Source organism: Rhamphochromis sp. 'chilingali' (genome assembly GCF_963969265.1).
Source record: "Rhamphochromis sp. 'chilingali' genome assembly, chromosome: 17".
Lineage (NCBI taxonomy): Eukaryota > Metazoa > Chordata > Actinopteri > Cichliformes > Cichlidae > Rhamphochromis > Rhamphochromis sp. 'chilingali'.
The window spans coordinates 28174530-28200541 of record NC_137944.1 but is presented as its reverse complement, the minus strand read 5'-3'; the positions used below and the strand labels follow the sequence as shown (position 1 = coordinate 28200541).

At 40.7% G+C, this 26012-nt stretch overlaps 4 protein-coding genes across 7 annotated transcripts; all 4 read left to right on the top strand.

The window, feature by feature from the left end:
* Nucleotides 1–283: 283 nt before the first annotated feature.
* Nucleotides 284–8707, top strand: usf2 (upstream transcription factor 2, c-fos interacting). Of its 2 annotated transcripts, XM_080863645.1 has the most exons (11): nucleotides 284–709; nucleotides 1391–1434; nucleotides 1859–1974; nucleotides 3184–3303; nucleotides 3844–4006; nucleotides 4088–4175; nucleotides 4463–4507; nucleotides 5405–5463; nucleotides 6403–6494; nucleotides 6925–7053; nucleotides 7661–8707. In XM_080863645.1, exons 1-11 carry the CDS (start codon nucleotides 672–674, stop codon nucleotides 7748–7750), a joined length of 984 nt encoding a protein of 327 aa, XP_080719771.1. In that variant the 5' UTR covers nucleotides 284–671; the 3' UTR covers nucleotides 7751–8707. The 2 variants fall into 2 exon arrangements, with proteins under 2 accessions (XP_080719771.1, XP_080719772.1); XM_080863646.1 differs by lacking the exon at nucleotides 4463–4507 and having other exon boundaries at nucleotides 286–709.
* A 1197-nt stretch (nucleotides 8708–9904) lies between these two features.
* Nucleotides 9905–16019, top strand: tekt2 (tektin 2 (testicular)). Of its 3 annotated transcripts, none has more exons than XM_080863258.1 (10): nucleotides 9905–9958; nucleotides 11624–11858; nucleotides 11967–12092; nucleotides 12659–12864; nucleotides 12947–13090; nucleotides 13474–13588; nucleotides 14206–14313; nucleotides 14405–14548; nucleotides 14629–14708; nucleotides 15491–16019. In XM_080863258.1, exons 2-10 carry the CDS (start codon nucleotides 11700–11702, stop codon nucleotides 15696–15698), a joined length of 1290 nt encoding a protein of 429 aa, XP_080719384.1. In that variant the 5' UTR covers nucleotides 9905–9958; nucleotides 11624–11699; the 3' UTR covers nucleotides 15699–16019. The 3 variants fall into 3 exon arrangements, with proteins under 3 accessions (XP_080719384.1, XP_080719386.1, XP_080719385.1); XM_080863260.1 differs by lacking the exon at nucleotides 15491–16019 and adding an exon at nucleotides 15037–15458; XM_080863259.1 differs by having other exon boundaries at nucleotides 9910–9958; nucleotides 11696–11858.
* Nucleotides 16020–16472: 453 nt separating this feature from the next.
* LOC308384690 (free fatty acid receptor 3) lies at nucleotides 16473–19102 on the top strand. The gene has a single exon (XM_080863261.1). It carries the CDS (start codon nucleotides 17877–17879, stop codon nucleotides 18852–18854), a length of 978 nt encoding a protein of 325 aa, XP_080719387.1. The 5' UTR covers nucleotides 16473–17876; the 3' UTR covers nucleotides 18855–19102.
* Nucleotides 19103–24256: 5154 nt separating this feature from the next.
* LOC308384874 (free fatty acid receptor 3-like) lies at nucleotides 24257–25219 on the top strand (the record flags this gene model as incomplete). The annotated part of the gene is made up of 1 exon (XM_080863509.1): nucleotides 24257–25219. One exon carries the CDS (start codon nucleotides 24257–24259, stop codon nucleotides 25217–25219), a length of 963 nt encoding a protein of 320 aa, XP_080719635.1.
* Between the last annotated feature and the right edge of the window lie 793 nt (nucleotides 25220–26012).

Genomic DNA, 26012 nt, shown 5'->3' with positions numbered 1-26012 from the left:
AAAAATGACTCTCAGTGACAATATTTACCGCGCTATTAAATCCAAAGTCAAATAATTCGCGAGTAAATCGTTTTTAATAGAGAATTAACCAAACAAATCCCATGAAAATCCGTCTCTAACCAAACTGTTTGCACACCAGGAGTCACGTGAATACAAGCTCTCCAAATCTTACAAAGACAAAGCGACATTTAGAGCAAAAAAGACGCATTTCCTTCTGTCAAAAAACGAACAAACTAATCCACTCCGTGTCTTCTGGAGCGCATGTCGCAGCCGCTTTGCGCGGACAAACAGCAGCTGTGCGCAAACAGAGGACACGGAGGACATAAAGAAACCAATTTAACCGCAAACCAGCCTCAATCCGTGCATTCAGATCCGAATTTATAACACAATAACGATCATAATCCAGGACTCAGCCTCCCTCCACCGCCTCGGCACCGCTGCGGAAACACCCGGACTCTTTTTTTTCTGTTTTTTTCTACTTTTCCGCACAGACGCAGACAGCTCCGTCCTGCTCCTCAGCGGCCTCCATTTTAGCTCCTTGCCCGGTCGGCGCCTCACGTGTCCTGGACTGTCTTCCTCACATGACCCGTGTGTTTGTCCCCGTGATCAGCGCTTCCATCTCCGTAATTCGGTGTCGTTGAATATCGGCGTTTTACACCCGCAAAAGCTTCATGGATATGCTGGAGCAAAGTCTGGACAGCTCGGCGAGGTGAGAAGCTGCTGCCCGCTTCCTGCTCAGACATGGCTCCACCACGGCCTATAAACCCCTCTGTTTTCCCCCTGCTCCCTGCAGCGCAGTGCAGTTAATAACCTGCCTTCTCAGTGTACTTTTAATATTTGTTTCGTGTTGTCCCGCACTGTCTGCGCACTTTTCTCAGAGGATTTCTGCACACATTAGCTGTGCGCCCGTTTCCAAATCTGTGCGCTTGTTTTATCCAATGCACAATAAAAACAAGTGCACAGCTGCAGTTTGTGACTGTTTTTAGGCTAACAAGTAAACGCACTTCACTGCTACTGTAACTGATGCAGCATCTCTAAGGTTTCAAACTCTTAAATCCAACTACATTAGGGCGTTGTTTGGAGTATTATGTATATTTGTGAAGTTTGCCTTTCCATGCGCAACTGGTCAGAGCAGTTAGACTAGACTTCTAGGTCTTAAATAATTCTCATTTCCCCCTTTAAGTGCAGATGAACTGATTTTAAGTCTTAGACGCCAGTAATGTTTCATTTTATTTATATCTTAATGATTATTCCCTTATATAACCACCCGGGGGCGCCGTATTTCCTCAGTTGGTTCAGGAGAGCTGGGTTTTTGTTCAGAAAACGTTAATGATCTTATTTCAGAGAAATACTTGAAATTGACTCAGCTCTGCTCTGTTTTTGTTTTTAGTCACGACAAACAGGAAACAGAGGAGGTGGTGCAGCTACAGGAAGGTAGGAGCATCTGTTCTTGTAATCCACACGACTGAAACAAAACACACTTAAAAGTGAGACTTTATAGAGTTTTTCCAGGTTCAGAATGCATTTTTTGGACTCTCCACACAAGGAAGATTGAGTTGGATATAGTTAATTCAACAAAACAGTGGATATTTTTTTGTTATTTCTTGGCATTTAGTGACTAAAAATGAATTTTATGGTAGTGAGGACATGAGTACTGTGAGTACACGAAGCTCCACTTGGAAAGTAACATGTCAATAGTTCAGACGAGGCCAAAACCTGTTTGGACAGTGGCAGATTTTTGCCCATGCAGAAAAACAAAACAGGCTTGCTGTTAAGCCAAAAGGCGTGCACCTGCGTTACACGGCCCTGCGCTTGTTTAGTGTTCGAGGTCTGAAACGTGGTGGTGTGTGTGTTGCAGGGGAAGCTGTGGGGACGGACGAGCAGACTGCAGTGACCATCACCGGTGTCCCTCAGACTGCATTTGCTGACCACAATGTGCAGTACCAATTTCGTACAGACAACAGTGGCGGACAGGTGAGCTGCAGGCAGCATTTCCTCTGTTGCTGATTTGCCATTCAGATATTTTCTAGTTGGAATGCAACAATAGAGCTTCAGATACTGGTAACCACGGTAACTGATAGCAGCAGTTGTGCCCTGGTTCAATGTTCAGGATCTGTTGATCAGGAGCTGAAAAACTTTCAAAGGATGTCAGCTCATTTTTATATAAGGAAGAATTATTTGTTTACCTCAACCAAAGGAGAAAAATGTAAAAAACTCTTTGGCGTCAGCTATCAGACAAATTGTTATTTTAAACATGAAAAATCTGTAGATCAGCCCAGAATTTCACAGTGGGAGTATAACAGTCTTATACAAGGGAGACGGACACAACAGCAAGACACAGAGCCATATTTCTAAAGGTAGCAGTCCATCAGCAGCAGGAGCGTGTGTCTACTGTTGGTGAAAAATTTACTCCTGTTCTGAGCTGTGACAACAGATTTTAGTATCCTGGGATCAGGCGTCATAGTTTTACACAAAGGATGTGAGGATATCTTTACAACAAAGCCAGACAGACCTTAGTAATAAATATGTGGAGAGTGGGCAGTTGTGATATAGTTGCTCTGTCAGTGATTTTTTTTTTCTTCAGTTGACATATTTATTGTGGATCTTATTTTCTTTCTATCCCAGTTATGTTTCTTTAAAAGCAAGGCTGTAGCCACAGATTCAACTTTGGCAGCGATCGAATCGAAATCCGGGCGTCACGCCGCCTGAGGTCATTGAACGTGGGTGTCACTGTTGGTCTGTGGGGTGAAAGTGTAATTGACTTGATTGATAAGCACATGCAAAATTAGCAACGACTGTTGTTTTCACTCCAGACGGTCACTGACACCTTTGAACAAAATCTATTTTTTAAAATTTTGACCCAAATATTTGAAAGTGAACTTGAGAAGTTTCAGAACCAAAAAAACTCACGAAATATGGTAACAAAGAGTTTCTGATCAGAGAGTTTATGAGAGGCTGTGAACAGTGATGGTGGCTGTCCCAGCAGCGCTGTGATTGGATCATTGCTGTCATCTTCAGAATACATATTGTGATATGATAAGATGAACGATAAGATGAAACGTCTGCGTGACGGCTACTCGATGAATGTGCATCACCAGGCTTGTGTGAGGTCGACTCGTACCAAAAACAAATTTCAAACACCCCCATAATGGTCACTGACTTCATGCCCTCCTCTGTCTGCAGGTGACCTATCGCGTGGTTCAGGTGACAGATGACCAACTAGAAGCGGCAGCTGATGGGACGGGAGCCGTCAGCGTCGTCTCCACTGCAGCATTTGCTGGAGCCCCTCAGGCAGTAGCGCAGGTCAGTTAACCCTGCAAGATGATCAGGATGCACAAAAGGCTCTAGAAATAAAAACAGACTGCAGTCAAGACGCAGCAGCCATCAGTCTGTACAGGAAGCCACAGATACACCCGCTTCCTTATCTGACTAATCTATCAGCTCGTGGCTGACAGGAAGGCTGAGGGGCATGCAAATAGGGGATTGGATCACCATGACGTCAACCTCTTCTACGTGAAATTTCACACGGGCTGTAATTATTTAGAGAAGTGTATATGGTTCGGTCTGGAAACGTTTGGGTAGTGACCCTATTTTAAGATTTATTTTTGGCTTTTACCATGAACACCTGTGACATTTTAAAAACACAGTCTGTGAAAAAGTGCATGACAAGGACGTGACCGGATGACACAGAGTCAGTCTGTATATCAAACATGGGTTAAGGAGTTAAGGAGCTCTTATTCTGAAAACTGTATTTCAGCATTTTGGTTTTCCAGTGGCAAAAGTAATCGAATTTGTATTTGAGATGATTCCAGCTGTACAAACTTTCTGTCTCCGACTTTGCAGGCCGTCATCCAGAATCCTTTCAGCAACGGGGGAAGTCCTGGCGGGGAGACGGTGGGAGGAGAGACACGTTTCGCTTATTTCCCTGCAGCCACAGTCAGCGATGGAACAGCCACGGCCGTGTCGGTGCAGGCCACCGCCGACCCAACAATTACACAAGCGGGAGGTGAGAAGCACTTCTTTAACCGTCAAATAAAACAGGCTCGTGTTGTCGATCTAACGCCTCGTGGTGTTTCGTCAAATCCAGGTCAGTTCTACGTGATGATGAGCCCACCTGAGGTGCTGCAGACGGCGACCCAACGTACCATAGCGCCACGCACACACACCTACACTGCGTGAGTACAACTTAAAGCTTCGTCGCACATTGATGCTACTTCCCAAAAAATCTCAGAATGACCAAATCACCATAATCCCTCTGCACATCTGTTTGGCCGACATCTCACCTTTTTCCTCCCAATCTGCACTGGACTGGGTGTACTCTGCCTCTTGCTTTCCTTCTTGGCGTGATCCGTCTTGTCATTGTGTGTAAAACAATAAATATATACTAAAAAAAAAGAAAAACCATCATTTAAATCATTTAAAACATCCAACATACTATGTCCTACTTACCTGCCATCCCCAGAGACCTTGGTGAAAGCGAGATGTTGCAGCATGGCAGTTCAGACTGGTGAGAAGAACTTTCACTTACGCCCCCCACCCTGCCCCCATCATGTGTCGTAGAATCAGACGTTTGGTGGCTGCTTAAGATACGAGGATTAAACTGGATTTTGGTCTGCCTGTGGCTTTGGTTAATAGCTGCAGGTTTAGTTCAGGCATCAGTGTTTCCCACAGATTTAGATTTCAGACCCAGTTTTCCACCTCTTTGCAGTTTCAGTCTGTGATGGTGAGGTTGGACTACATTGAGCCACTGAAGGACATCTTCATCTGAATGACTAATGAGCAGCACACGCCTGCGAGCCACCTACTAGCCACTGCTAACGCAGGACTAGTGGTGTAGCGGTGATGAGACTTTCAAAATAAAAGTGAGGAGGATAAGATTAACTGCAAAAAATGCTAAAATGAAAGGCTAACTATAATAAGGGCCCATTACTATACTTGGGCAGCCCTCCCAGGTAATAAGTGTGTGGGAACCACTGAGCTTTGGTGTTTAGTTTGTCACTGATTCTCCTTCAGAGAGGGCAACAGCAAACCATACTCATGTTTTTTTTTTGAGGGGGGGGGTTAGAGCCTGAATCCTTCAAAGGGTTGAGCTCAAAGAGCGTGCCCTTCAGAGGACTTAAAGGATCTGGGTCTGTTCTTCGGAGGTGAAAGTCTAGTTAACACAGACTCTAGCAGTTGGTATATTTGTGGGGTTCTTTACAGCTCATTAAACCTAAATAAAGATAATTTTCTACTAAAACCAGATGGGTTTTGGTTAACATGCTTTCCTTTATATCAATACTTTTTGTTGTTAACAGACTTTTGGGTCACAGTTTTGGCACATCAGCATTCAGTGTGGTGTCTTAGCATTTTTTTTTTCAATGTTAATTTACAATTGTTGTGTTTTTTCTTTGTGCCTTTACAGGAAAGTAGATGGTCCACGGGCGCCCAGGGATGAGAGGCGAAGAGCACAGCACAATGAAGGTGCGTGATCGCCAAGGTTACGGATATTTCAGGGCTGTCACATCTATCACTCCTTTTTAACTTCAAGTTCCTAAGGAAAGACCAGATTTAATTTGAATAGTGAAGGAAGGATCTAAACTTAAATGAAAGTTTGAAAGCGATTTTATTTTAATTGCTCTTTAATCACAGACATGAATGGCAGTAACATGTCAAAGTGCACATTTCCAGCAGCATTTTTTTTTCCAGCTCGTGTGTATCTCCACAGGTTAGCCACAACATTAAATGAATCTTATGTGGGCTCTTGTGTAGAGCCTCTGTGTTCTGGGAATACACTCTTTGGGTTCTTCTGGTGTCCCTCATGTGGTTTCTGAGCAGTTTTTGTTGCATGGGATGGTGTAATGTCGTGCTGTGGGAGTCTGCTGCTGTTCACACACAGAAACTACCAAACACAAAGGTCACTGAGAGTCGGAAGCAGGCGAAGCTTCTTCTTCTATTTCCTTTCCTTTTTTTTTTATTGACGGTTGGCAAACGAATTGGTGCATTACCGCCACCAACTGGTATGGAGTCTGGACCAGAATGTCACTTAAGGATTAGAGCAGGCACAGCTGGCGAGGGAGCTGCGCTTTTGTAACGATCACTGGCGAGTGATTGGCCTCATGTGCTCAGATCAGCCAATAGACATGTACCGATTAACTTTGAATGGGCCAATAGGCAGAGGCTTTATACCTGGAAAAAGAAGAGCAACAGAAGAAGAACAGAAACAGTTTCACTTATCGTGCATGTAACAAGAAGGGTAGCACATATCAAAGTAAGATCTGCGTGGCAGGAGCTGAGGTTTCCCAGCAGATGTTCAGTGTTGTTGACGTCACCAGTCGGTGGTTTTAATGTTGGGGCTGATCGGTGTGTGAAACCACAGCTTGCGAGAGCTAAAACTGAGCATCCTTTTTATTTTCTTTACAGTGGAGAGAAGAAGAAGAGACAAGATTAATAACTGGATTGTCACGCTGTCAAAAATCATTCCTGACTGCAGCATCGACAGCAGAACCGGAGCGGTGAGCGTTGTATTAAAAAAACCCTCTGACGTTCACTGAAAACTCGTGTATATTTTGCATGACCGTGTAAGTGCTGACAGATGGTTACAGAAGCTCTTGCTAGTTAGATTAGCTCAGTATGTAACGTGACTTCATTTAGTCTGAAAGCAGCTGTTTCATGTCACTGATCTTTTTAAATTTGCCTCTGTCAGGCCTTCATTCACTTCCTGTTCACCCTGTTCTTTGACTTCATTCATGCCTTCACCAGGCTTTACTACAGCCAGGGGCGTGTGACAGTGTTTACTTTATTTATTTTATTTTTAGCTCAGCAGGTAACAAAGTGTTTATATGGAAGGAATTTCAAAGTGTGTCAGCCGCTGGAGAAAAGTCAGCTCACAGTGGGAATGAAAGACTAGAAAGAAAAATATTATATTATTTGTTTGTTCCTCAGAGTAAAGGAGGCATCCTGTCCAAAGCGTGCGACTACATCCGCGAGTTGCGTCAGAATAACCAGCGGCTGCAGGACAGTTACAAAGAGGTGGAGCGAGTCGAGATGGACAACGAGCTGCTTAGACAACAGGTTAACTTCCCATCATTGTGCACACATCTCATATTTTGATTTGCTACCCTTTGCAAACATAGGTGGAGGGGGCTTTGGGTCCTCACAGACAAAGCGGTGCAGTGCCAAGAGTAGAGAAAAACGTTGAACTCGAGTGTCTCGATCAGTCTGAACGTTGTGAGCGCACTGTAACATGACAGAAAATAAACACTGCAGAGGACTGCACCAATAAGCTGAATTAAATTCTGCTCAATATGAGTTTTGTCTGTTATTTCTGACTAATAGTGGAGGTAGAGTACTGAGGTTCCACTTTCTTTGCCTCAACACCAAAGCGGGGGCAACAGAAAAGCGGTGGTTCAGTCCTGGCTCCTCCGGCCTGCATGTTGGGCAAGATACAGAACACGGATTTGTTTCCAGTTCATGCATTCGATTGTGACCATTAGGTTAAAATTGGGCATAGAAAATAACACTTACATGAATGTGAGAGAGAAAAGCACCGCCGCTCTCCTGTTTGCACCTAAAACACCATAAACGTGGCATGAATCAAGAGAGTTAGGGGCATTTTAATAAAAAAGTCTTTGAAGGATCAAGGATGAATGAAATTAAATACTCTGTCTTACGTTTTCAGATTGAGGAATTAAAGAATGACAACGCACTGCTTCGAGCACAGCTGCAGCAGCACGGTATAGAAGTCAACGGAGATGCAACACCTCAGTGACTGTGGACTGGACAAGTGCAGGATCACAAACACAGAGTCGCGTCCTCCCACACAGCTGAACGACACCAGGAGAGGAGCAAAAAAAAAAGAAAAGAAGAAATAACAGGAGACAATTTCTGTCTGAAATTGGACCAGAGAAACACGCAAAAGGCTCACGAAGAACACCGAAGGACTGCAAAGTGAACACGTCTCCTCCTCCTGCAGCTCCATGAAAAGCTTGAACGCTCTGAAATCCGTTAACTGAGTAGCTAACTGAACCTCTCACTTCTGCTTCAAGGAAATCGACCTCTGCACTCCACCGCCACGCTGCCGCCAAACTCTTCTTTTTACTTTAAATTATGAACCTGCCACACAAAGTTTATTTTTAGCGTCTTTACGTTTTTATCATCACACAAACTTTTTCCTTTGGGTTTGTTTATTTTATTTTTTGGACATGCTTTGTTTGAAGCTACTAAATGGTCCCATTTTGTTTTAATTTATTAGTCTTTAAACAATGTGTACACAGAAGTTTAAAAAAACAGAAGCTGAAATCATCTCCAGAAATGAACAAATAATGAGCAAATCAGTTGTTTTGATCCTGCTCAGCACTGTTACTAAGAATACTTTTACTGTCAGTGGATTTTTTTTGTTTATTTTAAATTTCTTCCTCTCGACACTGGTACTCCACACACCAGACGGAGCTCACACACATCGTCCATCGTCAGTGAATTCAAAACTATAATTTCTGTAGAGTCAAAGTGGGAGTGGCTTTGACATCACGGGCATGGAGGTTTTTCTTTTTAGTGTAAGGCCTTAATAGATGCCTACTGGAGAATATAGGTGTTAACATAGCTCAGGTAATTGGGATTATGCACTGGCAAGCGGTTCCCACGTTCAATGACGTCCTTATATAAAGAATTTAGAGCTCATATGTGTCCCCCGTTAGGTGCAATGTACAGATAAAGTAACACTGAGATGATTTTCTGTCGGGCATTAAACCATGGTTTGGTTGTGTATCTGCTTAATAGGTCACTGGAATACAGGTGTGAGGTCCTGGTTGGAGACCGGCCTCGGTTTTGGCCCACCGGTCCTGCTGCGTTTTGGTGACTTTTTATTTTCCCTATATTACTATTTACACCTTGGGAACCATTGCTGCTGATTCATGACCATAAAACAGCCATGGTCAGGGAGGGGATACGAGTTATGATGATGATGATGATGATGATGATGATTATACCTAACTAGATTTTTTTTTTTTTTTTTTTTTGTCTACACTGAAAGTCACCACAGCATGGAAATATAACCACTGGCATGACTAATTCTGATACTACAATAAATGAGTGTTTATACCCGAGTGGTGTTTATTATCGAGGTTACGAGGAAAAGCGTTTTGGGGCTGGAATGAAACTTCTGGTACAATATTTTGGTTGTTTTTTTTTGTTTTTTGTTTTTGTTAGATTTTAACTACAATATAATAGATCACAACAGAAATCGGTGCTTGTCAAAATAGTCCAGCTTTAATAATAAACAGAATAAATAAAAAAGATGTGTGTGTATATATATTTATACACATGTAGATACTTACACATGCATATATGTATAGATACACAGATGCTTTCCCTCCCCAAAAATATGTAAATAAAATTTTTTGAATTGTTTTCTTTAATATATTTCCAACCTTCAAAGTGTTATATGACCCTATTTTTTTTTTTCAGTTTTGCTACGCTATGATCTCAAATTGGTCACATTATTCAGATAATTTGATTATTTTTATTCATATTACATCATAACTTTAATATTTAGCTTTACTATTTTAGCTTTTTATCCTTCATAGTTATGCGACAGGAAGGGTGTGTAAAGGTGTCAGTTTGGTGCTACTACCACAGTAGTACATTTGAAATAAATTATGCGGATTTATCCGATTGTGTTTAGATAAGTACTGAGCCTTTTCTCTTTCCCGAAGCAGAATAAGTCTATTAAACTTAAGTCTGCTTCTACAAGTCTAAAAGGAAATTTCCCCGGCTGTCATTTAGGCAAAGTGGATTTAAGTTGCTCGTGTTCCCTGATGATTATTTCCTGGTAATCTGACTCAAAACTAAACGTAATGAAGGTATTTTAATTATTAAAGCCTTTTAGGCGCAAGTTGTGTGTACTTGTTGCCTAGAGACGGTCGCCACGGATAACAAACCCCGGAAAAACCAGCTCAGCTCAGAAGGATCCAGAATTCCGGTGAGTAAGATCGAAGTGACGAAACATTTCAGCTAAATTTAAACATTACAATATTTTTCAGATTTAGATCTAGAAAACATAAAAGGGGGTATCCAGATTCAGAGGGGGAAAACAATAAATATTCAAATGAGCTGGTCAATGTTGGTATTTTCGAACATTGAAGTACATTTAATCAAGGGCAGCACTTCGTTCCACATTTTGGCTATTTTAGCCTACTTGACTGTTTTTATCTTGTTGCATTTTCTGATTCCGCTCTATTGCGTTTAATGCTGTACTCGTTCATTAATAACTCGTACAGTGCTCAAGAAACTACCTGGTACCAGACCCACCTGGCCTTTTTGACGGCCACGTCTGGCCCATGTACCTGAAACATAAAATCAGTTAATTACAGATAAATCGGGGAGACAGCTGGTAGAAAGTTTTGGTTCATTTTTGATCCTTTATTCATGCACGTACATAATAAAAAGTCAAATATGATCTTCCTTTGAACTTGTTTCTACTTTTTGCTAAAATGTTATTTGGAAAAAGAATTGCAAAGGTAGTTTGTACTTTGATTTATTTATATTTTTTGCATGTTTTCCCGCTTTAAATAATAATAATTTATTTTCTTATATTTTTAATCTATCCTTTATTTATACAGGTAGTCCCACTGAGACTCAATGTCTCATTTACAAGAGAGACCTGTTTGAGAATAACAATAAAATTACAACCATAAAAGAAAAAATTGTACGTGGTGGTGTAGCCTTTTAGACTCCAATAATTACTTAATTCCTAATATTTCACAAAGGTGTGTCATCTTGTTCTTTCAGCTGCTCCCTTTAGCAGTAGATCATCTGTGTCCATCTCATCAACTCCCTAATATCCTCCTCTGTCACACCAACCCTCTGCATGTCCTCCTTTACTCCACCCATGAATCTTCTCTGTTGTCTTCCTCTTTTCTTCCTGCCTGGCCTGAATTATTTTGATTGCACAATCCAAATTATTTATAATAATTAAATTAAAAAGGTCCTTGATATTCTTACATGTTTTTGCAGTTGCTAAGAGGTGATGTAACTTTGAAAGGAGTATTTACACAGTGTAGTATCTGTTTATTTTCGTGCTTTTATCACTGATGTTTTATTAATGTTTCTGTTTCTGGCAGCCCGTTAAATCTCAAATCTGCATTTAGTGTTATTAAATACACAGGGATGGTTTGTTTGTAAGTATGGTTTATTAACACAAAGCACACTCATTCAAATATATATTGTAATAACATCTATCAGTTTACTTTGTCAGCATTTCATAATGATATTATAACTAACGCTCCAGATGGCGCACTTATATAATTAATACACTATTGGGTTTATTGTGTGCAGTTTTGATAGAGTCATAAAATCTAAAGTAGTTGATTAACTGCAATATAGTCACTGACACAAAACAGAGTAACAAACAATGCAATATTTACCTTGGATCAAAGCAAATTACTATTGTGATATTTAATAAAATGGAAACATTCAAAATAAAGAGCAAAATTTTGATGAGTTTTTATGATCGTTCAGATTTTTCAGGGGATATAATGCCATTATTTTGTAATAATATCAGTTTGTAATTGCTACTCATAACTGCACTTTTTTCTGGTAGTACCTTTGCACTGGTAATATATGTGTTGGTGTTTGATCTTCACAGAGACATAGAAAAAGATCCCCCACATTTAGCTGTACGTGAAAGATCCAGTGAATCTGGGCCTTGTTTCAGCAGAAATATGATGCCTTCACTAAATGCAAAGCCTGGCCTGCACCGCAGTGTGTCAGAGTGGACCAGCAACAATCAGCAGCTGTCTGCCACAGCTCAACACGAACGACACATTTCGAATGTCATCAGACAGGAAGGGAGGACACTACGCAACGAGACTAACTTTAAGGTGGGGTCTTGTTTTGTTGGCAGAGCTCAAAGGACACTGTCCACTGGACCATCCAACAATGTCCTTTCTTTCTCCACACGTTGTTAATAAAGCACCTTTTCTCCATAGACACGCTGGGATGAGACTGATACGTGTCGTAGGCTGAGTGACCGTGTTTGGGATGTTGCTCGGTGGAAGGAAGTGTTGGAAACTTGTGCTCAGAAAGTAGATGAAGAGATGGAGACTCTGACACTGGTGATTTATTCAGACTTTTTAAAAGCAGAGGTTGAATCTGTAGACTGTATAAGAAACACGGAAATACGGTAGCTGATATACTTCTTTGTCTAAAAAGTAAAGCCAAGATTTCAGTGCCTTAAACCTGTTTTCTTTCTAATGACCAGCAGGTGGTGACACCATCTGGATGTGATAAAATCTCCTGACTCTTTATTTGGTTTAATAACTCAGCAAACATGTTCCTAATATGTTTAAGATCTCAGTCCCTGGTTTAAAGTCTTGTTTAACACAGCCTGATTTGCATTTTGTAAATGAAGCTCTCGTTTGGAGACAATAAATTGGGATGTGCAGAGCCTGAGTAGACTGTGCCCTATAGTGGAAATGTCAGCTTGCCTCTTGCTAATCTTTGATTTCAAAATCCAAGATGGCCCCAGTATGACTGAGAGGTGCCTTTGTCCATTTTGTACATGTGCACATGTGTCATACTTAAAGAAACATCTAGGTGTTTCTTTGTCAAGTGCTCATAAAATCTTTACTCCTGGTCTCTGAGATAACTTTCATTTATGTGGGCTTCACGCTGGTGTCAGTCCAAAGAGCACACCGAGCAAGCTTTGGCTGCCACTGCTGTTCCTCTGGAGGTCACCACTGAATGCCTGACACTGAGGGAGGGACGGCAAGGGCACGAGCTGGTAACGGACCCCGTGGACGAACAGCTGAAGAAAGAGGTGGAGCTGATTGAAAGAGTGCAGCAAGTTCTGCAGCAGCACACTAGCAGGGCCTTTGAGCAGCTATGGTACGTTTCTGTTTTCCACTGCTGAAAATGCATGTTGACTTTAGCCAACTTCTAAGCTCCTCCCTTTTTCCTGGTTGCTAAGCATTCTGCAGGAGGTGCGGCACCAGCTGACTGCTGATCTCCAGAACAAGATGGATGCTCTGGATATTGACATGTCCTGTCTGTCACTTACGATAAAATCGCCCCACATCTCCCTAAAGACCAACCCGACTCGCATACCATCAGGGTAATCTTCAGATGAGGGTGTGCATGAAATATGAAGTATGCAGATCATAAAATGCTAGTGTATGATATAATTATTATCATAATTAAAAGATTGGTTGAATATTACTCCTCATTTGCTAAACTATGGAAATTCAATTCAACTTCAGTTACATAGAGCCAAATCACAACAAGGTGTTAGAACTTTTCATAAAGCTTTTGTAATATATACTTTTTTACATGAAATTTATATACAAAATTTGTTCTTTTACACACAAAAACCATAACTACTGAGTGTCACTGTAATATTGTGTATTATGCATTTTTGTGATGCTTGGTTACCGCTGTCTATTTAAACCGTATCATTCATAGCAGCTACTACTGTTATAACTGCTGTCTTTGGTGTAGCTCCTCCACCCCCCAGGAGTGGGTCCAGTTCAGCCAGCATAATGTGGCTCGTGCCCATGAGGCGATGCAGGTTTCCCAGCAAATAAGGGAGGATATGAACCTCACCCGAGCACAGGTAGGTGGTTTGCAACTAGTAGGAGTTCTTGAATATGACTTATTATACGACCAAGTACTATTCAAGTATTTTATTTAATTAAAAAAAATTAAAAAATGATAACCACCTAATGACTTTAATATTCATTAAACTGTGCACAAATATTGGTGCAACCCTCTCTCTGTGCTCAGTCTGTGTTCTCCAGATTTGACAAATGTTTATTTAATGATTAAAAGCTTTTTATGCACACATCATAGATCCATGTTTAAAAGCTTAAATTAAAGAGGAGATATGTAGTTACCACATTTATTAATCACAAAGATGCGCTTTGTGTATTAAATGTGTGTATTATATTTTTATTTTGTTAAAAAAAATCTTCTGATGTCACATTTAATTTAAAAATCATTGATATTCTAGGCAGTTTTAATCTATGGGATAAAGGTTTTACTTACATGTTAATAAGAACATTGTTTCACATGTCGGTGTTTGAACACCCGGGGGCGCTGCAGATGGTTAAAGGATTTCTTTAATTTGATTAATTTATTTTTATTTTGGTTTTCTTATATTGTCCACTAATCTTGCTTAGTGTAGGTGGGGCATATTTGCTGTTAATTTCTTTCTTTCTTTTTATTTCGTAGCTGCAGAATGAGTTGGAGACTCAACGCAGAGCCACAGAGTTTGCTCTCCGCAAACGTAATCACCTTGAAGAGCAGGCCCGACATGAGCTGGAGTGGCAAATAAAAACTGTAAGATCTTATAAATAATAGCTGTTAGCAGCAGGGTGAGGGAGTATAGTTTGTCATCGCATGTTCCCACTGCCTGTACATCCGTCTGTAGACTGAGGAGGAAATGGCAGAAATGGAAATTGACATCCACGGGCTGGATGCAGATCTGCAGGCGAAGACAGCCAACCTGAAGCTTGCTCACACCAGACTGGAGACCAGGACCAACAGGCCTAACGTGGACCTGTGCAGAGACGAGGTATATATCAGTTATATAGCAGCAGATGTGTCCCTGATTGCATTAGAAGTCTTTTCTCCTTTTATCGTGATGGTTTGCAGGTGCAGCACGGCCTCGTTAATGAAGTCCAGCAACTGGAGGCCACGATCGCAGCTCTGAAGCAGAAGCTCTCTGAAGCTCAGTGAGTCTTCATTTTTATTTGTGTGGCCAAACTAAGTAGTATTAACAATAATAATAATATATAAGTATTGTATATATTACACAAAACATATATGTGTTTGTGTAATATACTCTCAACCCTGTTTGGGAGTGTTGAAGCATCAGGGTAAGAATAGAGGTGGATGAAGTGATGCACTCATCAAGCCTGGTGCCTACTGCATAACCCTGTAAAGGAAGTGTTATGACTGGAGGTTGCTTCAGTTCAGCAGGTTGTAACTGAATGACGTTAAATGCCCGAAAAATTAGGTCAGCTTACTATTTTTCCACCAATTTCTTCCCTGATGGCACAGGTAAATTCCAAGATGACAATGTCCAGACCTTGAGAATCAGAGGGATGTGCTGGAGACAGAAGGGTCTGACTCTCCCATCACCAATATGAGATCTTATTGAAATCATACTATGTGTGGCATCATCACATCTCAAGCTTGTCCAGTTAAATAAATATTAGGTCCAATTATAGAATATGTATTCTATATATAATATAGAATATTAGATTGGGAAGTGTATAAACAATCTAATGGAAGAGAAACAGACAAGTTATAGAGTTACCGCTGAAATAACATAGGACTATAAAAATATATCTGTCACTCTTACAATCTTGAATATAAAGAGAAATACATTTTATGGATTTGTGATGTTTTAAAGTAATGATAAACCATAAAACCAAATTCAGAAGAACTTCTCGAGCATGCATGCCACCGGAGCTGATATTCATCCCTGCTCGCTGCTGTAATCCTCTCTCAGGCACTCTCTGCAGAAAATGAAGCTGCATCACTCCCGCATGCTGCAGGATCTTTCCAGAAAACAGGAAGCTCTGTCTCTGGAACAACGAAGCCTGAACACCCGCGCTCGCCTCACAGCAACCTCCAGCACCGACAATAAAAACTCGGCGCTCGTGGTCCCGCTGGCAAACTCCAGTGGGAGGAGCAACCTGCATCTGCTGGCTCAGTGAGAAGATGGTCTGAATGTTTTTGAGGGAAAAAAATTGAATAGTTATTTTAAGTTTAATTTGTTTAACCCTGCAGTCATAAACAAGCAATGGACACACAAAAATCTACTCACACTCTCAGTAAAAGTCTGGGCACAGTTCGCTTCACAAAGTAGTCCCGAAGAAAAAAAACAAACTTACTCCAGCTGCAACTTTTCTCCTCTTGTAAAATTATTATCCTGACCTCTGTTTTGTGTAGTTAATTTGCATTTTTGTGTATCATAATCCAGCAAGAAATGATTGATTTATCATCTCTAAATTGTGGATTAAACAGTCTTTTGAGTAAAATAAAAATTCACTCTTCAAACTATATCCGGCATCATATAATTATCCAAAATTCACACATGAAAGTGCACGTTTTCATGTCTGTTTGGTTCTTTTATGCTTTAATGGCTTTGTTTAGTTTTGCCACACTGTTTGATCAACTGACGCTGCTGGCAGCTTAAAAGCTGCAATAATGAGGGGAACTTTGACTCTGATAAAATAACCTGGTAAACAGCCTGCCTAAAATAATAAACCTCACCCGGCGCTGTAGTAAAGTCTTCAGATGGATGTGTTTGTGTCATTCACTGACTTTTTATGAGTCACCAGATGATCTCGGGTGAGCTGTTTTTAACAGATGTTTGGTGAGTAAGATGTGCTCAGATAAGAGAAAAAATTGTATGAAAATAACACTAAAAAACCAAAAAACCCTCCCATGTGAGACAAAAAAGAAGTTACTTTCTAGGACACGATTACTGCACCAGGTGCAAATTACACAGAAATAGTTCTTTCTGTGAAAGAAAGGTTCATTTTAAACACAGATAAACTGTTTACTGGTTAGCTTTTCAGTGCTTAACTCTCCATTTTTGCACAGCTGTGTTAAATTTCCCATTTCTTAATGTAGACATGATCTGTGATGCCCCTGTTTTCCCAATAATTGGAACCATTTTAAGCTGTTCTTTCCAGGAAATATCTCAGAAAAACATCAGAGCATAACTGAAGTATTTTAAATTTGTCAAGCAGTTAATTTTGGCAACACAACTACAACATAGTGAGCATTCGAATAGGTAATGGTGCTGCATTAATACCAATAACAGAAATGGAAGCGCTACCGGAGAAAATGACGCAAGACAGTGCAAACAGAAACGGCCTGAAAGGAAAAACAAAATCAGACTGGTAAATAAAAGCTGTGCTACTGTCACGTTCATTTAACAATACAGGAAAAGTGTCGTCAGTTCATTGCAAACATTCAGATCAAATATCCGAAGACTGGACGCTGTAGACGTTGGTTTTAAAGACTGGATCAATAGACTGATCAAACACCTAATAGCTGTGTTTTGAATGGCGGCAGCTCCATTCTTAGAAAAAAAAAATTGTCGAGTGAATTTTCTGCTCCATTTTCTTCACCAGCAGCCTCCCGCATGACACACCCACCTCGCCTAACACACTTTCCCACATGCACACACAGAACACCCACAATAAGGAAAACACCGTCCACCATAAAACTGTTCAAAGTGCCTTCATGTCACAAACAAATCACCATTTCCCAAAGCCCAACCCATCCTCTGCTCGCACTAACCATCGGTTTTCAGCACATTTATGACTTTACTGCCTGGCCCTCCAGTTCATTTACACAGCCTTGAATTTAAGAGGATGGGCATGTGCTTCCTGACAGGTTGAATTATTCTGAATCATTTCACTTAAGGGCCCAGATGCTAACTGTCTGTTGCCCTTCACTGAGAAGGCAATTAAGGTGGCCTGGTGCCGGCTAAATGTCCCCTAGCTTCTGCATGGGTGAGTACGTCTTGTTATCTGCATCTCTGTCATGATGTCGTATGAACCTCGTCCCCCTGTGTGCCCATACACATCCTCCCATTTGTGGCCACCACCTCTTTTTTTTTTTTGGCATCACCTGTCTCTGTGCCTCAGACCTGCTTGTGCACATGATGGCGAGAGAAACCCGGCTCTTCTGCAGCCACTTTACCGCCTCGGAAAACATTCCAAACGGAGACTTTGCTGTTTTAAAGACGTTGTAGATAAACGGAGAGGACAAAAGGTCAGCAGTGTGCATATTTCCAGGCAGGACTTTTCTTCAACCTTCAAACTATGTCATGGTAAACTGGAGGCGGTGCTACCAGTTTAGTGAACTCATCTGAAGAGATGCAGCTGGCTGTCAAGGACTGCATTGCTCTCATCATCTACATCTTGACCTTTCTGCTCGGCCTTCCTGCCAACCTGCTCGTCTTCTTTGTGTACATGCGCAAGGCTCGTAAACATGGTGCCACACCCAACGTGGTCTACGCCCTCAACTTGTGTCTGGCCAACTTGGGGCTGTTAGTCTGGCTGCCTGTCAAGACTCTGGAGACTTTGCTTCAGGACTGGAGGCTGCCTGCTCCCGTGTGTCTTGTCTACAACTTCTTCCTCTTCTCGTCCCTGTATGGCAGCTGTCTGTTCATCACTGCTGTAACAGCGGGTCGTTACTTCAGCATAGCATTCCCGATTGTCTACAAGAGATGGCGCTGTGCTCGTAACTCCTGCATCATCAGCGCTGTCTTGTGGCTGTTGGTGGTGCTACACCTCAGCCCTGGCGTGATGGTCGAAGAAGGGGGGTTTTTTGTTTCCACAGGTAATAACTCCTCAGTTTGCTATGAAGTTTTTAGTGCGTCCCAGCTGGCCGTGCTGCTGCCACTCCGCCTGGAGATGGCCATCACCCTGTTTCTTTTGCCTCTGATTGTGTCAACTTTTTGCACGATGCGCTGCGTCACGCTGGTGTGGCGCTCGAAATTGTCCCCCATGGGAAAAAGAAGAGTGCTGGCTGTTGCGCTGTCCACGCTCGCTGTGTTTGTGGTTTGCTACGCACCCTACAACGCCTCACACGTCGTGGGGTTTGTGATGGGGGAGAACGTGAAGTGGAGGACGTACGCTATGCTGACGAGCACCTGTAACGTATTCCTGGACCCTGTGGTCATGCTGATGCTATCTCCAGTCATGTCAAGAGGCATCTTGGGAAGAATCTGTGGACGGCAAAGCCAGTTCAGCCACAGGGGGGGTTCTCGGTACCGGTGTAAAGCCGTCAGTGAAGCTTCAAAAGTTAGACCACCAACTGTCCCATCTGAGGGGAGCAAACCTGGGGCTTAGATGACCTGAGAGTGTCACAAGGAGACTGTGCAACAAATTCAAAAGAAGAAATGGTGCAAAAACATTTAGTCTGATATGACCACTCTTCATGTACCAGTAACCTCTGCAAACAGACCCAGTAAACCTCCTCCACACTGACTGTCCAGCTACATGAAGTCTGTTAATTCAGAGCTGACTGACTTCTTCAAAGCTTTGTGTCGTCAGGCGTTAACGACCTGTTTAGACCAAATGTTTCTAAAGAAAAGAGATGATGTAAAAGCCTATTTTGCAGACTGAATACAGCTGTAAGGTACTGCTGTGTCACATGTAATGTTTTGCTGATTCTTGTAACATCCTTGTTTTGGATTAAAATGATGTGTGGATAGTATGTGAAATCATTGTTTTTGACCAGGCACACTGTGTATGTTTAAACATTTTATTTCAGATTTCATGAGGAATGTTTATCGGCTGATTTTAAATGGCTCCATCTGGTGTCTCAAGCTGTAAAAGCTCACTTTAAAATCTGTCATGTTTTGGAAAGTGTTCAGTATTATAAGACATTTCTCACAGGTGAAGCTAATCACAACACAGCTGCCTTGATTTTCAGTGGCAGAATTATCAGCACGGCAACATGAAACAAATCTTTAATGTTATTAGTTACACCTGTGTGTGTGTACATGTTTAGATATCTTTTTGAGGACAGAATATGCCTTTTTCCCAATAAGTGACTATTAGTCCCCACAAGTTGGAGATGAGAGGTAAGTCTTGGATCAAGAAATAAAAGCGGTCAGCATCTTATTGGACAGATAAAGCAAAATCACTATATCATTGGAAATAGATGACATTGCCTTCAGTGAAAGCTTGTAAAGTGTATCCGGGGGCAGACTCTTGTAGTGATCGTAGTCCATTTCGCTTTAAGAAAACAAAGAAAGTCCTAGATGCCTACAATACCTGTCCTCATGTAAGTATGGATATTAAACAAGAAACCTATGAACACCATCAGTTCAGCAGAGATGTGAGTCATCGTGCACTGACAGACTGACTAATGAAGACGTCTTAAAAAGAGCAAAACAACTTTGTAAAAATATAATGATTGAATAAAGATTCCCATTATAATAGATATGTTTCATCACAGGACACATATCCCTCTAATGGGATAACTACACTCCTCACAGCAGAACAGTGTTAGGGTCAAGTTTTCTCTTTAGTTTGTCACCTTTGTGAGACCCTGTGTCCTCATCCTGAACCTTATACTTCCTCCTGGTCAATAAAGTAATAATAATAATAATAATAATAATGGATTGCATTCATATAGCGCTTTTCGAGACCCTCAAAGCACTTTTACAATTCCACTATTCATTCACTCTCACATTCACACACTGGTGGAGGCAAGCTACACTTTAGCCTCAGGGCAGCTGTGGCTAAAGTGTGCTATACTTTGGTGACTTTATTGTCTGATGCTGTAAATAAACCCGTTGTCTTCATATGAGGACATTAAAAATTACTAATGTTATTAACGTTCAAAAAAGATGCTTAGAGTTACACCAATCAGGTAACACTAATCCCAAATAGCTAGTAGAAATTAAAGATCCTTCCTAAACAATAGCTTGGGTCTCAGGAAACACCTGTTTTGTTATAGCATGCTAAAAGAACATAGACTGTTTAAGTAAATACACTACACACATATGATAATACTTAAATAAAGAGATATGTAATACATACATATCTCAGTTATAAATTATGCTGTACTTTTGTGTTTAATAAATAAAAAATAATAAATTAACAGACTTCCAACCAATATGTATTAAGTAAAATAAATAAATACAAACAATGCAAAGTAAAAATAAAAAATTATAACATACAGACTAAAACACAATTAAAACACACGTGTTGATAAGCTTCTGTGTTCCTCTTGGATAACCTGCATGCAAAGGTTTTAGTGGAAAATTTCCAAATAAACACTCGGACTCTTGGCTCGCGTTCAGCGCTACTGTATACGAGCCACCGCATGATAAACACATCTGGTCTTAATGTGCCTATAATGTTCAGCTTCCACTTATGCACATCAGACTGGGGTCATCTGACGCTGTCCTGCACATAAATCCTTGTTGTTTAGAGATTTGATGTGCTCTGAAGTGATATAAAAAGAGAGGCTGGTGGGAGGGGTTGAGACACAAACACACCCAGTGTTAGAGCACAGCGGAGCTGAAGGACTAAGTGGGCAGCAGACTGATCACATCACGTCAGGTAAACCAAACCATCTGTGTCTTTATCATGTTTATTTAATCCCTATTATTGAATTTTTGGTGCCGTATATGACATCAAAAATGACTCAAAGTCATACTTTCAGGTAAATCTGGAAATGAATAGAAAAGTGAGGATTTAGAAACATTTTAAAAAGTGTAACCAGCTTACAGCCGTTGTTCATGTATTATATGCGTTTCATATTTTTGTTTTTAACTTTGCTGAAGTTATAAGTGAAATGCAATCAGGAATGTGACTGACAAGCTTCATGTTAGGCAACAGTAACAAGGCTCTTCATATTTTTAGAAAAAAATATTTTTCATTATTTTTAATAAACCCACCTTATTATATTTTACATTGCAAGCAGAGCTGGTTCTGCTACACTCCAGGTGTTAAACGTGGCCCAAAACTGGCCCACCTCACTGGATTGCTGAAAAATCATTAATTAACTCCAACGTTATCAGATCAGATCGAAATTTGTTGTATCCCAAGTTGCTTCATTAAGAATTCAATTCCATCGTCATTACTGGAGTCTGTACATGTTTTTTAATGTACATGTAATTGTCACAGACCCCACAGTTAATCCCTGTTCTCTGTTTGGTTTGTAGTTTTATTGATGGTTCAGGGTTTGTTTATCATTTATTCCAGAGCATCATGGGTCTTCAGTGTGTTTGTGGACTCATTATATACCTCTCTGTGTCACCTCTTCTGTTATGTTCATGCATGTTATATGTTTGTCCTTATTTCAGTGCAGCTCTTATTGATCCCCTGCTTTGTTTTGATAGTGTTTATCTCTTGTGCCCCTTCTTCCTGCATGATTACCCTGAAATATGTCTCATTTCTTTCCTGATATTTCCACTCCTCTGATTAGCAGTCTGTGTATAAATAGTCCTCCCCCCATCCTTTGTAGAGTTGTCTGCTGTTCTGCTGTGTATGTGTTCTTGTGTGGATTTTATTTGTCTTGCTTTTAGACTTCTACTTGGACTCTACTATTTTGTTTATTGGACTTTTAAATGGCTAGCTTTTGTTTATTGGAACTGCTCCTCTCTGTTTTGGGGTCCTCTCACTAAAGCCCCTGTGAGAGTAATGACAACAGACTAAATCTGGAAAAGACCTTGTTGAAATAGTGCTGCTTTATCTTAATCATGTATTTGTAAATGGATGGTTCAGTAAATGTTTGCTTGCTTTTACTTGTCACAAAAGCAGCTGGGATAACAGTTGTGAGTTTGGACAGTCATCGTGCCATAAAATGGAAATACGATGTACAAAATTTGGATTCATCACTCTATCGCACTTGCTTCAACTGATTTTCAGACCAGTTGTTGTGTAATTTGGCACACCTGTGCTTTTTCTCCCCTTTTCCCTCCTTTAAGACTGGCAGCCTAAGAGCTGAGACTATTTCTGATGGGGGTTTGGCAAAGAGTAAATGGATCAGCGCTCCCTAGTGAAACAATTAAAAACTAGTTGTGTAAACACAACACTGGTTCATCTCCTGAATTTGGTGCCTTCTTCTGCTTGAATGACTCATAGGTCAGTGTTAAAAGAAAACAAGAGAACAAAACACAAATAAACTAAACACTCCTCCCTCTGAAAATGGTTAGGCACAAGGACTGGACTGAAAGAAAAACTTTGAAAGATAAAACTTGAAGAAAACTTAAAGAAATCAGGGGTGGCTCAAAAAGAAGCACTTTTACGGCTTCTTTTTTATTTTGACTTGGATTTCAAAATTAGGTATCTTGTAGTTTAATGCACTTACAGATCTTTTTGTGGGATCCGACAACGAAAAAAAGAAGAAAAGGAAAGTGTAGCTTCCTCTGCAAAACTGCAGCATTTTGCCAAAATGTGTTGATATAGAAAAAAAAAATTTGCTTTTTAAAAAAAGGTAAATTCTCTTCTCTGGTCGCAGCAGAGCAGAGAGAGGAAACAATCTTCCTCCTCTCTTTGTTTGTGCCTTGGCCTTTTACACGAGAAGTTCTGATTAATCATTTCCACCTACGCTGCGCCGAGCTTCTCAGCGGTTGCTGGGAGATGATGTTTGGAGAATGGTGAGAACGAAATGTCCAGAAGTTTATTAAATTTCCGCTGGCGAAGGAGAGACTGTAGGCGCAGAAGGATGACAATATTAGGGGCAGTCTTGTGATGTGATCAAACAGTCTGTTTCCAAGAGGTGAAGAGAGCTGCAGCACTACAGAGCACTCTGTGATGGAGAGGCTGGATTTCAAAGCCTGAGTGAGGTGAGTTTATCTCCAGCTAACTTCGGACGGGGCGTATTTTATTTCTGGATGTCTTTATATGCAGAAATTTTGTCCCACTTTCTCCATTTCTTTGACAATAAGATGTTGCAGGTAAATCTGAGCCAAATGGACTCAGATGTTTGTTACTTTTTAACAGTCAGCTTTAAAAGTCTGTGTGGTTAGAAAGTTTGGGGGAGTTTCTTTCTGATTGCAAAGAAGAATAAAAAGTATTTTATTCCTCTGTAGCAGAGAGCTCACCAGTTGCTCCAGTTCCTTTTTTTTTGTTTCCCAGAAAAAACTTTGACACTTCATACACCACACTAATTCTGAAGTTCTACTTTTAAATAAGAAAAAACAAATTTGTGCATCTTTAAATTCAAATGTTTTCTAGATGGTAAGGTAGCAATCAACTGATGTGTTAGAATATTCCACTGTGGATTTTTTTCTTTTCTTTTACGGAAATTATTATTTGCAAATGTTTGAATCTGATGTCAAAGAGCGTGTGAAGCTTTAGAGAAGATAATGTGCTGTTGTGACCGCTGCTTGATTTGTTCTGTGTTTAAAGCCAAAGTTCAGTGCCTTTACCTGGTAGTGGCAAGGAAAGAGCAGGCTGATGACTTTCTGAAAAACCTTCTTTTGTGTATTTTTTAAACATTTTAGCTTAAAAAACAAACAAACAAACAAATGCAAAAGACAAGAACTGGTTTCCTTTGCAAACAAGATAAACTGACTTATTAATATTGATGCATGGAGTTATATAAACATTCACATCTCTATGGCAGATGAAATATATTAGCTGTTTTTCTATTAAGCTTTCTTTCTTTCTGATGTAAAGTTAAGAAAAATGTAAGTATGAGCTGTTTCTGAGTCTTTGGTGCTACTTGATCACAACTTGCTTTCTTCCTCCCTGCAGTGTCTGTGAGAGTGTGTCCCTAAGAAGACACCATGGCATACAATCTGTTGCTTTCTGTCTACATTATCACCTTCCTCATGGGAGTTCCCGCCAACATCCTGGCATTTGGTACCTTCTGCCGCAAGGTGTATTGCAAGCCAACCCCGATAGACATCCTCCTCCTCAACCTGACCATCTCCGACCTGATTTTCCTGGCTTTGCTGCCTTTTAAAATGAAGGAGGCCTTTGATGACATGGAGTGGTTGCTGCCCTACTCCCTCTGTCCCTTCACTGGGTTTCTCTTCTATGTCACCATCTACAACAGCACCCTGCTGCTCACCGCCGTGAGTGTGGAGCGTTACCTAGGGGTCGCCCACCCCATCAGGCATTCCCTCCATCGGCGGCCTCGTTATGCTTTGTTGGCCTGTGTCATGTTCTGGTTGCTAACGTCTCTGAACCTCATCGTCGTCTACATCATGCCTTACCTCCAGTGGAGACACACCAATGGCAGCACTCCCGCCACACCTCCACCTAGCTGCTACCTGAATTTCTCCGACAAAGAGCTTGCAATCCTGCTGCCGTTCCGCCTCGAGCTCTTCCTCGTCCTCTTCTGCATCCCCTTCATCATCTGCTGCTTCTGCTACGTCAACCTAATCCTTATCCTGTCCCGTCTCCCAAATATCAGCAGGCGGCGGAGGCTGCGATGCATTGGTCTGGCTCTTGGCACACTGATCGTATTCTGCGTCTGTTTTGGTCCTTACAACATCTCCCATGTGGTAGGCTTTGTCAATAAGGAGAATCAGGAGTGGAGGACTGTGGCGTTGCTTTCCAGCACCTTAAATGCCTGCCTGGATCCATTTATCTTCTACTTGTCCTCGTCAGCCGTTAGAAGCATGTTAAAGCACTGCTTCAGGAACATCACAGCAAAGCTGCACATCCTGCGGTGTGAAGAGACTCAACACCGTCCTCAACAGAAACCAGAAACTGAAAAATACAAGAAAGCGGAACCTTCTTGAAAGTTCTAGAGAAATTCTGAACGTATTTATTTTATACAAAAGATATGGACAAAATGAAAAGCCAGGAAATGTTGTTCCACTGTGAGACTGAGTCAGTTCCTGTTGGTGTCAGTGGTTTAATTTATTTAAGGTAAAATATTTAAAGCTGAGTTTGAGTGATATGAATTAATTTCTGTATTGTCATGTGTGTTAACTGTGTTACTGTTGATTTTATAAACTGATGTCATAAATGACCATAGTATTTCGTTACCAACTTAAATAGGACTTTAAATAAGAGCTAAAGAAAAATCTGGTTTAGTAGATTAGTTTTATCTCCTAAAAATACAGTAATTATTATTTTTCCCCCTGAATCAGGTCTTATTGTGATTAAGATCTGAGAAAATGAAAACAATTAGATATAAACACAGTCTGCAAACCAAACTAGTAGAACTACACAACCAAAGAAATAAGAAGCTATGAAAACAAACTCTGATAAATGTTTCAAAACTCTCCAAAGGAGGATAATGTATTTTAAATGAAGTTTTGTCTTTTTTTAGGTGGATAAAATGCTGAAAAATTGAGTAGGAGAAATAACTTATTAGAAAAATGCAAAAATAAGTGCGCCAAGGACGGAGCCCTGTGGAAGCCCATTTTGGATTGGTTGAGATCTGTGGACCAGCTTTTGAAAATGAAAGTTATTATTTTAATGATGAAAAAGAACACTTCTTTATCATTACACTTTAAATACAGTAATAGCTAAAAAGGTGTTTTGTTTGTTTTTAGTTATTTGCTCAGGTGGAATGGTAATCTATGG

Coding starts and splice junctions, on each gene's coding strand:
- usf2 (XM_080863645.1), top strand. CDS start 672: ATGGATATGCTGGAGCAAAGTCTGGACAGCTCGGCGAG. Junction 4,176..4,462: donor CGCACACACACCTACACTGC/GTGAGTACAACT, acceptor TGCCATCCCCAG/AGACCTTGGTGAAAGCGAGA. Junction 4,508..5,404: donor CAGCATGGCAGTTCAGACTG/GTGAGAAGAACT, acceptor GTGCCTTTACAG/GAAAGTAGATGGTCCACGGG.
- tekt2 (XM_080863258.1), top strand. CDS start 11,700: ATGATGCCTTCACTAAATGCAAAGCCTGGCCTGCACCGCAGTGTGTCA. Junction 12,865..12,946: donor AGGGCCTTTGAGCAGCTATG/GTACGTTTCTGT, acceptor CTGGTTGCTAAG/CATTCTGCAGGAGGTGCGGC. Junction 14,314..14,404: donor TGGAGTGGCAAATAAAAACT/GTAAGATCTTAT, acceptor ATCCGTCTGTAG/ACTGAGGAGGAAATGGCAGA.
- LOC308384690 (XM_080863261.1), top strand. CDS start 17,877: ATGCAGCTGGCTGTCAAGGACTGCATTGCTCTCATCATCTACATCTTG.